Here is a 12912-nt window from a genome sequence, read left to right as displayed (position 1 = left end):
ATGAAATTATGGCAACAGCACTATGATGAAAGACACCAATTTTTAGCAATTAATAATAATCACGGTAAACAATTCTTCTGCCAAGTAATGTTGTTAATTAGTCTAACCTTATGCACGTTCATGCCATGTTGGAATTATCGTAATTAATCGAAGATTGTAAACGGAACCATTCACATCCTCTGACTCAGAAATAATTGGTTTCCAAGGCAACGTTCATAATGCCAAAATGGATCTATGTCCCACTTCACTCTTATTGTGTATTGTGTATATTGCCTATGCAGTATTTTAAAACTATCTTATTGTTTAGACACCATCAATAGTACAATTATAGGAAATATCAAACACAAATATAGAGAGGTACCTTATTGTCAAAGCCACTTCCTTTTTGGTTTTAACATGATTTCACAACAGTCAAGTGAGAGAAGTCAGAGCTTTTTAAAAATCTGGAGTTTACAGCTTGTAATTGAGAGTTATGTTGAGACATGATTGGTTTTAACAGGTTGGGAACTTGTAATTATCTGACATGATGTAAACATAGAAAAAGCATTTACGGTTGCCAAACAATGTCGCAACTTGCTGCATTAAAGTAGAATTCAAATGATAAGTGTTTATTGGCACAGGTGTGCGTTTATTGTCTTTTGTACAACAGCTTTGAATGGGGCTCATCGAATTAGATTTTAGAGCTAGAACTATCTGTTTTATAATTTATATTTTAGTAGTCATTGCTTATGCAAGATTTGTTTCATTCTAAAACATTAACGATTGTCAGCAGAGATCCTCACTTATAAACTGAAAAACCCTCATTTGATCTGTCTTTCTGAGACTTGACCTAATTTCTACCATGCTTTCTACTCTCACCCCCTTGTTGGCCTTAATAAATGATGCATTTCATTGTTTGGAATGCTTTAGTGCTGGCAGATAAACCATTTTGTATCAGCTGCACTAAGAACAGAAACATTGCAATGTTCCTGGTTGAAAGGTTCTCATAAAGGACACCGTTGGTCACCCTGACCGGGACTAGTTTAGGTGGAAGGAAGGGACTTGTTAAGAGGGAACGAGATAAACCGAAGGTGTCTGGTGCCTGGGGAGGCGTCATTATACTGATAAGAAGCAAAGAGAACATCTGCCACTGTAATGTCAAAGATTGTGACCTCTGTCTAGCTTTAGAGGAAGAACAGGGCAGGTCTAGACCTGCTGGGCAGCTGAACCATGACGAGCCCAGAATTAGATGACAATCAGGTAGGACAGGGCAGTTAAAGACTCCATGAAAAGACCCCATGAAATTGCTTCACAAGTGCAATTTTCTGGCCTGTTTTGACATATTCTCTGTTGAAACAAGATGTTTAGGTGGGACATACTATATAGAAAGAATGGTCTCCCCTTTTTTAAATTGCCAAAATGATTTTGTTGCATCACAAATATAAACCATGATTTGATACTTGTCAAATTGTGGAATTAGAGGGACATTCTCATTCTAGAGCATTTAATTGGACAAATTAATTGTTTGGTGCAGCATGAGTCATCAAGATTTTTGGTCAATTTTGTATATCTGCTAAATGTTAATTCTGTAAATTTTAATCCACACTAGTACAGAGGTGTCTTTAAAGCTAATAGATATGTACTAAAAGCCACAAAAATGACTTTAAGTTCAGTCATGAAACTCTACGTGGCGCAAGCTGATAGTTCCTTTGCAATGTTATCTGTTAGCCAAGCGACTTGCGTTCTTCATGCTCCATTCTGATTGGCTAAAAGTTTACATGTTATCTAAAATTTAAATTGCCTTATTTGTTTGCCGGTAAGCCGGTCTCACTGCAGTGTGCAATGAGAGTTTTCTCTCTGAAACCCTCCTCATCCATGGCATCGCCTGTCTAGATCTGTTTTACGGAGATTATATGTATGTCTGATTTTGATGCTGCAGCATGCCTTACATGCTCGACATAGCATATCTGTGTATGTTCTAACATGTGCATATTCTAACATTATCAAGCACTGCAGCAGCAGCATAAGCAGATATAGTCCGCCAAGACCAAACCTACTAACTAATCCATTAGAATACTTAAAAATGAATTCCAAAAGTTGTCATGACTGAACTCCAGTTCTGATTTCATGGGGTCTTTTACATCTGATAAAGAACAATATGCTAGTCAGATTTCACATTTCTCACTTGTTCTGCTTGTCCTGGTCTCCTGGGGCCCAATGTCAGGCAACACATTCTAACACTGAAAGAGTAGCAGCAAAACAACACATTTTTTTCCACATGTGACATCTTTTTTTTTTTTTTTTTTTTTTTATGCCTTTGTTTGTTTTTATCATCTCAGAGGACTCCCTCTTTCCTAAGGCAGCATTCAGGCCTGTAAGAGCCCATAAAGATGTTGTGCACTACTGCCCGATGTCTGCTGTGTGTAGTCCTTGAAGTATGCCTGGTATGCTTCAGCGCTCAGTTTGTTTTAACACTGCAGATTGAATCTGTCCTCATAATTACAGCTGATCTACAGATATTGTGAATGACCCACATCCCAACCCTCCCTAATGTTGGTTGATTTAGTCTCTCAGCCAACTTTATTTTCATACGGGTGGACTAAAACATGTCATCTCTCTGTTTTTCTTAGGCTCAATGGATCTCTTCCCAACAATATAGAAATCAAGAACAACACACTGTTCTTCAAAGGCCCAGTGACCTATGAGCTTGGAGGAACGTACGTCTGCGATGCCACTAATAGCCTCGGCACACGCTCTGGATTGGTTGAGGTCAACATAACGGGTAAGTGGCGTGGCGGATGCTTATCTGAGCTACTTTGTGCGTGCGTTAATTTTGGGAGAGCTTTAACTGGGGTTCGGGTGATTGTAGTTGCAGAAATGTGAGTATTGTAGGGGTAGAATATTTCAAGTAAGTCCTATAACATGTTATACAATCTTACTTACAATAACATAATGGCCTAAAGCAACCTCAGAAAGTATTTGGACACACATGTCTGAATGTATTCGATATCAAAGCAAAATATCAAACCAAGTTGCATTTATAAAAAAAAAAAATAAAAAAAATGAATCCAAGAGCATACATTTCAAGCAAAATATTTTAGAAAAAAAAATAAAAACAGAATTTGCTAGGCTTTATATAATAGCACAATAGATATACTGTTCAAATTGAAGATACAAAGTATTTGGACACTTTCTGGTTGACAACCGTTAGTGGAACACGTCCATAGTTAATGTAATGAATTACGCCTGTGGTTACTCTGCAGGGACACCTGCGTGCGCTTCATATATTCACTAAAATCACCTTAAGACCAGTTGGTTAAAAGTCATTGCAAAAATTACTCAGGAAAGTGAAGTTAGTTTTGAGAAAAGGTCTACCATCATTTGTTTCCAGATGCCACTAGGCTTGATATCTATGCAATGACATACATTTTTAAGTGTGTCCTAAGTGTCCAACTGCTTTTTGAGGCCTATGTAGACTAGATACACATGAGCACACACATGCGCATTCTGTGTCCTGCATGTTCAAACCTGCACATGGGGCAGTCCAGGTGATTTTGTTTTCTCACTGTGCTGCAAGTGTGGAGGTTGGCCTCCCTCCCACCTGCAGATGCAATCTGACAGCAGAAAGGAAGAAAATGCTGTCTGGTTCTTCTCTTTCATTTCTCAATGTCACTTCATACAACCGGCAGTGCTGCCAGCACCCACAATATTCGCTCACACACACAGACAGATGCTGAGATACAGAATAAAGTGCTCTGTCATTTCCTCCTCAAAATAACATCACAGTTTTGTTGGCTCTTTAGTGTTGATCACAGGCACATTGCAACAAACTCACATTTCTCCGAGCTACTTTTGCCTCCCACTTATTATTCGCCATCTTCTCCGCCTTTTTTGGGTGAAAACAAGAGTTACAAATGAAAACACAACAAAACTGGAGCCAGTCCTTTGTCTTCCCACAAATCTGGCAAAACAGCTATAGTTCACTCAGTAGGCTTTTTAATACATAAAGATGAAAGATAGTAGTCAAAGGTGGTAATTCTGCTCTAGATTGTCGAGCAGACCGTTGAAATTGGTGCCAGCGATTTTTGAAGAGCACGGAGGCTGCCACAGTTTTGTTCTGGTAATGATTTGTTCAACTCTATCTCTCTTTGCTTGGATAGATTCTAACGTGAATCTAACATAACTTTCCAAGGTTCTAACATGCATTTCATTGCAAAAAACATTTTCTTATTCAGTATTTTCTTTTGTTTTCCAGTCAAAATCACTAAATGCCCTTTAAACAATATCCATTTACTTGAGAAGCAAAAATGTGTAAGATAATAAGACTTTTTCTCTCCCTGTTTCTTTCCATTTACTTGTTTTAAGCATAAACCTTACTAAGTTTTGTTAGATTTATTCTTAAAACAAGAAAGTGCCAGTGGCTAAGAAACATTTAAGATATATTGTCTGAAAAGAAGTCATTATATCTTATGCAATTCTGACTCTCAAAATTTCTTCCTGGAAAACAAGACAAACATACTGATTTAGACAATGATTGTTTGCAGAGCTGCTTAGCATGCTGAAGTCGCCTCTTTTGTTTGGCGTGTGAAAGCAACTGCTTGGCTTTTCTCTGACATCATATTTATTTGTGTGTGTGGGCGTGTTTGTGTGTAAACTTGTAAACCTTTGTTGTCTCGTGGTGTCTCAGCTGCAGTTTCTATAGGGATGTGGTGATGTCATCCCGTTCCGTCGCAGGTTTTGATGACACGCTCCGTGGCCACGGGCAAAGCATTAATGGAAGTCTGAATGGCTGATATTGAATGAAAGGTGGAGGAGGAAAGGATTCTGCAGGCAGGAAATTTCTGGCGCTGATATTTATGGAGCACATCTGCTTTGGAAGAAATGGTGTTGATTGTTTTTTTGAAAATTGCCGTGCAGGAAATGGCCCAAGTTCAGCAATAGTTCACCTTGTACTTCCCAGAGGAACATTTTATTGCTCAGAGAGGTTGCTCTTTTGTAGCTTTGAAGACTTCATTGAGTTTTCAGTTACGTTTCATTTAAGCATCAATGCAGGTTTGTCTGCAAATATTAATAATAATGAGTACATAACTCAGATAATTTGGTCTTGGAAGAATGTGATGAGAATGTTTGAGTTCATATTGAAATGTGACTTATGGTGGCAAAGTTTAGTATCTTGGAGAATCCAAGCACTGTTTGAGATATGCAGAAGCATTGTGCATTAATATTTTCAATGGGAAATTACTTAAATTTCAGGTTGTTTCTAACCACAACCTATCATATGAATTCAGAAGACCTGAAATATCACAGATGTGTTGCATGGACTACTTTTATTATATGTTTGGTTCTTTTCTTAAATTGAAATAAGTTGCTATCCACTGCCATTATATTGAAAAGATAGAACAAGATTAAGATCTTAAAGGGATAGTTCACTCAAAAATGAAAATGATCTCATCATTTACTCACCCTCATGCCATCCCAGATATGTATGACTTTCTTTCTTTTGCCGAACACTAATTACGAATTTTGAAGAATATTTCAGTGCTGCACGTTATTACAATGTTAGATTGTGTGCCAAAATGTAAAAAAGCACATAAAGGCAGCATAAAAGTAATCCATATGACTCCAGTGGTTAAATGCATATCTTCAGAAGTGATATGATAGGTGTGCGTGAGAAACAGATCAATATTTAAGTCGATTTTTGCTGGAAATTCTTCTCCCTGCCCAGTAGGGAGTGTATGCATAAATAATGTGAACCACCAAAAACACAAGAAGAAGGATGTGAAAGTGAAAATTAAAGTGGAGATTGACTGAACTGGGAGGAGAATTTATAGTAAAAATTGACTCAAATATTGATCTGTTTGTCACCCACACCTATCATATTGCTTCTGAAGACATTTTTGTTCTAATGAGGAAAGAAAGTAATACACATCCCAGAAGGTTTACGGGTGAGTAAATTATGAGAGAATTTTCATTTTTGGGTGAACTATTCCTTTAAGACATCTCCTTCTGTGTTCCGCATAAGAAAGAAAACCATCTGGGTTTGAAAAAGTGGCAAAAAAAATAACTTCTAATTAATTTCATTTTTTTTTTTACTTTTATTAGAACACTTTTTTTTAAAAACATATGAAAACACTGTTCATTATACAGTATGTACTCTAAAATGTTATCAGTTCATTCAGTAATTTGAGTTACTTAAATCACCATCAACTCACAATATTTATGTGATAATATGTATAACTGGCCCTGAATAAAATGTTAGGAAATACACTGAACCTTCAAATAAAATTAAAGGAATTCATTATAGGGGCATTTTTTAGCCCCCACATTTTGAATTCTGGGGGCATTTTTGCCCTATGTCGCCTTTAATTTCTGACTCTGGTTTGAAAAACATAATTGAGAGTAGATGATGACAACATCTTCATTTTTGGGTGAACTTCGAGTAAGCAAGAGTCTCTCTTTGCTCTCCATTTAATGCCATTGCTGTTTAGGAGAAACAACAGATATATATTTAAGAGATCTCTTTTAGATCTCTTTAAGAGATTTGTTATTCCTACGGGTTCACATCACAGGGCATTTTATAGAAGATTTCTCTCTAAAACAACATTCTCATAAAGTTACACTTATCTCCATATGCATGCCAGAGGTCACCAACCGATCATGCACTGAAATGCACTTATTTGTTCTTTCCAACCTCTGTTTGGCAATGCCCGGGGATTGTTTCCGCATTGTATGTGCCCATTCGATGATAGATCCCTCTTCTTCGGCGATGTCTGTCCTTTGATGGATCATTACGTCCAGAGGTCATTGAACCCTCTTGATGTGTGGGAGTGCACACGGATATTGGAGTATTAAAAAGCTACTGATGAAGAAAGATTGAGATGGAAAGTTCAAGTCAACAATGTTGGTATGATGTACTTCATGTTTAAATCCCTTATGATGCGTGTCATTTGTTCGATGTTTTATACTTTCTAATATTCCAGTTGATTTGAGTTATTTGTAGGCTGACTTCTTGAAGAGTGTAGATATTGTGGTTCGGTGGCGCTTTCACAACATCGCTCAGTTTGTTGGGGCTCCACCAATGCAGTGAGTTTAGGGTGGGACTACATGTTTAGCTGAACTATGGTGCAGAAATTGCACACTGCAGCTTTGAATATTCTATGCACTGTGCATGTATGCAGTGTTGAATCTTTAAATTCCATCTAGCCTTTTTTATAAATTCATCATTGTTTTTTTTTTTTTGGGATAGTCACAACTTCCATGGCAGCAGCTGTTCTCCCTTTACAATTCCATATTTTTCTGATTCACAATCCTTCATTAATTACTGTGACTGAGATGTTCTGCCCCTGCATTATGCACTGAGAATGCTCCGCTTAGAGCAGAATCTTTGTTTTAAAGTCAACATGAAATCAAAATGTAGGCCTTTCATATTTACCATATTGTTTCTAAATGCACGTTATGTCAAAGAAAAACATGTTTTGACTTGGTAATCTTTTATCAAAATTTATCACACGGCTCTTTTGAATACTCAGTTCTGATTGGTCAATTTTGCCATCTAGCAGTCTGATTTTTCTGAATTGCAACTGTACATCTGGAGATAAAGTGATATCAGACTGGTGTTCTGGGTATTGAGAGTCATATTTTCCACTTCTTGTATCACTCTGTGATCTCTGCAGGTAATCTAAGATAATAATTTTAGCTCAGCTCAATATGTCATGCCCATTTATTTATTTACTTAGCCAGTAGTCTTGTAATAAGCAGGATAATGAGCAGTCAAGTCATTTTCTCAAAATCAACACCAACAGGTTCACTGGAACTCCAATGCAAACCGGAAGTGAAATCCAGCTGTTTCTGGAGACTCAGGTGGTCTCTTTCTTATCACATCATTACATTTTTCTTCAACTCAAATAATTATTTCATGCCACTAAATTATTTATTTGGTAAGAAGCCATGTAATAAGCAGGATGAAATATAGTCAGCCGGTCATTATCACAAAATAAACCTATTTAGAGTGATGCAAAAGTGCTCCGCATCAGGGTTCAGATCACCTTGTGGGGTTTATTTTGTGATATTGATAAGCTAACTGTAGATTGTCCCTTACATAATAACTTGCTCTGCCTCTTAAACGTCTTTCCTTTTTGGATGACATCACAAATCTTCTACTTTTTCAACCCCTCCCCTTTAACCACCTCCATTCTGGTATGTAACACCCACTTTTCACAATCCAGTAAATTCCCTATTGAAAAAAAATCATTTTTCTAATTGAATATCCTTTTTAAATATGCCAGATTGGAAAATTAAAATGTGTTGCAAACAGTTTTATGTTGACTTTAAAGTGGGATAGCATAATCTAAATGCAGTCAGTGGAGGATGCAATGTAGAATCTTATCAGTGCTTGTGAATATTTACTGCCATGGCTCTGTGGCTCAATCTGGTCCCTGTAGTATTGTAGCACAGCCCACATGGCCATATGAGACGCTAATAAGGCTTTTCCATCTGTCCTTGTTCATGGCTGGAGGGAGACCTCGCCATGCTTGAGCACATATGGGCTATGATAGGCTCATACTCTATGGCAAGAGTGGAAGTGGTACCTCTGGCAAAAGTGACCCACTCGAACACTATAAAATACATGTTCTAGTCTCATTCAATTCCACACTCACATCCACACATCGCCTCAACCCTGAAAGGTTCTACACAAGAACTGGAACCTCTATGTGACTGACTTCCACAATAATGGCAGCGATGTAAAAGAGTGGCAAAGACAGAGCTTACACTGTGCAACATGTCTCTGCCACAGCTTCTTGTGAACTCTGCAAGCAAGCAGTTCTCCATTGTTCTTCTGTCTTTGTTGTCTGCCACACCTGGGAGAAGGACGATTTTGTGTGTGGAGCATGCTGGCAGACCTTGCAGCAGCTGCAGGACTGTGTGGAAGAGATGATAACATTGTGATGAAAAAGCTTTGGGATTACTGAAAGAGGGCATCTCTACTACAGCTGCAGAAATTAGTAATTTTTGTATCTGTTTCTTGCATATAATTCTCATTTTCTCTCTGTCCAGACTGATTGCATTGTAAATTCTGCTGAAGTAGGTTGAAAGTTCTGTTGCTGAAATAGGTCTGTGCTTACCAAAATTTGAATCACTGCCCCCAGGTGCCAAAGCTAGAAGTTGTTGTTCGTATGGGCACGTGTGAGGTCAAGTTTCCGGATGAAATGTCCACAGGGTGGCGCCAAAAACAAGTCACATTTTTAGTTGTAAATGATGCAGTAGTCAACAGGAGTTAATATTGTTTTAACTCTACAACCAAACAAAACACCAACCCTAAACCTAACTGTCTGTGGAGAAGAAACTTAATTTTAGAGCGAAAATGCAACCCACGAATCACACTCACTATTGTTTCTGTGACTACTTCCAACTACTTCCTTGTTTCCACCGGACTAGAACCCGTGTCTCAGAGGTTGCTTATGCAATGCGCTATCAGTAGTGTCACAGGAAAAGGTAAACACATTTGAATTGGTGAAATTATGTCTGATGGGGGATGCCACTTGTCTGTCTCTCTCTCTGTCTCTCTCTCTCTCTCTCTCTCTATCCCTCTCTGACTCTTCTTTTTCTGTGGTTTTCCTATCTCTCTCTATTCAGGAATGAATGGGAATTAGCACTGACAGGCTCAGTTAAAGCAGTGTGCTGATGCCTCATAAATTTCAAATGCAATCGTCCCTTCTCCCAAACATCTATGGACAGGCCTTGCTGAGCCTGGGCAGATTTTTAGCTTTGCTTCTTGACTCCATTATACTTTAAATTCAGCAGGGCGGAATGCAAAATGAGGTGTCCTCCATATAAAAATACACAAAAGCAATTGACTATGCAGTAGGCGTCTTTCGTAGTGGTGGAAAATGAGCCAAACACTGTGCCCACTAATGCATTCCATATGACCCAAGCTTTGCATGCATGTAACAATGGCATTCGGTGCCCAGACCTGCAGTAATAAACATTTTGCTCCATTGAAATTCACCTTGTCAAACACGGCTATTTCACTCAAATTGAATGGAAATTTGCGCACCAGCGTCATAAACAGGGTGAACATACTGCATCCTGATATGAGCACTGTACAGTCAAACTCTCATCAAGTAGGTGTGTTAGGTTGAATCTCAAGTACCCTGAGCCACCTCAGAGCGTCTTAATTAAAAGATCTGGTTCTGTGAAAGATACCCTGGTAAAAAGCTCAGAGGAGCCATAATTTGTCGAGATGTTTGATCTCTTATTTCATGCGCTGTAGATTAACAGTCGCACTTTGACAAAGCTCTTCAGAATCACATCTTTAATCTTATATCTCTCTCTCTCTCTTTCTTGCTAACTCTATCTCACTCTCTCTGGAGATTGGAGATTTGAATATAAGTGTAGTGAATGCTGATGGAGTGAATGCAAAGGGAGAGGTTATAACATTTTTCACTTGGTGCATTTTGAGGGCACCAAACTATGCTAACACCCTGCTAGTGGTTTCCACACTGTCTGAATGAGAGTGAAAACTTAGAGCTATTGATTTTTCATTCTTCTCACCATCTAACACAGACCTCCAGTGGGTATTCTGCTTAAAAAAAAAAAAAAAATGCAGATGACAACATAGGCGGGAGAGTAAAACAGTGCTAGCAAGCTAGCTCAAGGATATGCATTGGATTGTTTTTACATTTGTTATTGGTTAGTGCAGTGAGTAGTAGTACCTGTTTAATTTGAAACATTTCAATCACATCGAAGTAGTGAAATTATTTACAATTCCCCCCATGTTCACTTAATTTTGATTATTGGTTTGGGATGGTTTTGGTTGAATTAGTGTTCAATTATTTATTGTGTCTTATTTATGATTGGATTTAAATGTCAAGTCAATGTGTATGTGTACGCATCATGAGTCCAAGTCAAATTTCCCTTCGGGGACAATAAAGTGTATTTCATCTTCAATAACTACAAATTCCATTTCAATTAAATTGAGTTTAATACATTATCCAATATATTAAAGGAATACTCAGGATTTAATACAAGTTAAGTTCAATCGACAGCATTTGTGGCATTATGTTGATAACCACAAAAATCGAATTTACAATGAGTCACTTACAATGAAAGTAAATGGGGCCAAATTTTTGGACGTTATAAAGGAGAAATACGAAGCTTATAATTTTATAAAAGCATTTACATTCATTCTTCTGTTAAAATTTGTGTAATATTTGAGCTGTACAGTTGTTTAAAATGTTGTTTTTTTAAGGTTGTTTTAGGGTTTTAGTGTTTAAGGTTGTGCGTTTTCATGGCAACAAGTTATAAAATTGGATATAACTTTACACAAAAAAGTGATTTTATTACACTAAAATCATGTTAACACGCATATTATTTACATCTTGCTACTATAATTTTGAAATGGTGAGTATTTTAATGTTTACAGATTGGCCCCATTCACTTCCATTGTAAGTGCCTCACTGTAACCCAGATTCTTGCCCCATTTTAAAGAAAAGGAGGGACAAGTCAAAATTTTGTGGTAATCACCATTATGCCACAAATTAACCTGGAATATTCCTTAAAGACATACTGTATATGATAGTAATGAACAGTTTAGCTCTTTAAATTGGAGAGTTAGATACCAATGGAGAGATGTATGCATATGAGTGAATGAGTTTGATTGAAGTCTGTCAGGTTTGTGCTTATCTAAAGATTTCAACCCTCTATGAACCGCTTCACTTTTTCTGAGAGGAATGGTTGACACAAGTTCAAACTGAGCAGTTTAATCTGTTCATTTCTATGGGATCAAGGAGTCTTTTAAGAAAAGGCTCAATTTCATTGCCTATTTTTGACTAATTTTCTTCAGCATGGCCACTGCTGTGCCCTTGTGAAAAGGCTGAATGTTTTGTCTTTGGGAATTGCTCGAGGTCGAGGATTTTTGATGAAGCATCTAACTGCGGTTAGCCCTCAAGAGGATTCCTTTAACAGAGGGACCATGGGGAGCTATAATTAAAGAAATGAATAAGGAGATTTATGTGCTGGGCACTTTAATCCTTTCAAACTGTGTGTTCAGTTTTTGTGTGGGAAGTGTTTAAGATTGTTGGTCTCATCTGTATGTGAACAGTGAGAAAGAATGAGAGGTTTGTTAAGATGGTCCCGTAATTATCTCATTATCGCGCCTGAGAAAGTGAAGAGGGCAAGTGTGTGGTTCTTTCCATCTGCTTTCAAATTCTGTCTTTATCTCTTCTCTTTCTGTCTCATCATACTCTCAACAAGGGATGGGCATTTTCGAGTAATTTTGTAGTCGAGTACTCTAACCCACAAAAAAAAAAAAAAAAAAAAAGAGTAATTGAATATTCGTAAATTAAATTGTAAGTTACAAATATAAAGTATGAAACATATGTGTAATTTATATATATATATTTTATTTTATTTTTTATTTTTTTTATTTTTTTATTTTTTTTCACAAACATTCCCAAGAAATGTTCCAAAATAAACTAAGTCCAATAAACTATGCTTTACTTTTGGGAAAAGAAAATGAACTGGACAGTATGAAAAGATTTAGAAATATTTAGAAAAAAATATCGTCAGTACAACTCAACAATTATTGGTTTTGCCTTTAAGGAGGAGGTATTTCCTCCTTAAGACAAGTTACTGATACCACTCTGACCTCTCGTTCTGGATGACCTGGTCAGGATGGACACATATGATGTCACCTGTTTGGCCCTGTTCTTGCACAACACAAGTTAATGTGGCGTAGGTGACTTAGCTCACCTCCGTTTAGAGAGCCGACATCGCTTAGCTTAGTGCTGCTACACACTACTGACATCTGTTCACGCTCTCCTGAGCAAGCAATCCCTCACACTGCGGTGAGAAAATGAAGTTCAAAATGAGAGAAAGAGAGGAAGGTAGAAAGGGCCCACCATAAGGTGAAAATGAGATGAATAAAACATAGCC

At 37.5% G+C, this 12912-nt stretch overlaps 1 protein-coding gene across 4 annotated transcripts in view; it reads left to right on the top strand.

Moving 5' to 3' along the window:
• LOC127455715 (nectin-1-like) overlaps positions 1 to 12912 on the top strand; it is a 327445-nt gene that overhangs the window by 116274 nt on the left and 198259 nt on the right. For all 4 annotated transcript variants that reach the window (XM_051723783.1, XM_051723786.1, XM_051723787.1 and 1 more), the window contains exon 5: positions 2610 to 2761. In XM_051723783.1, coding sequence (XP_051579743.1) covers positions 2610 to 2761 — 152 coding nt within the window. The remainder of the gene's footprint in view (positions 1 to 2609; positions 2762 to 12912) is intronic.

The sequence above is a fragment of the Myxocyprinus asiaticus genome, chromosome 18 (genome assembly GCF_019703515.2).
Source record: "Myxocyprinus asiaticus isolate MX2 ecotype Aquarium Trade chromosome 18, UBuf_Myxa_2, whole genome shotgun sequence".
Classification (NCBI taxonomy): Eukaryota; Metazoa; Chordata; class Actinopteri; order Cypriniformes; family Catostomidae; genus Myxocyprinus; species Myxocyprinus asiaticus.
The sequence above is the reverse complement of the archived record's forward strand: the minus strand, read 5'-3'. Positions and strand labels throughout refer to the sequence as shown.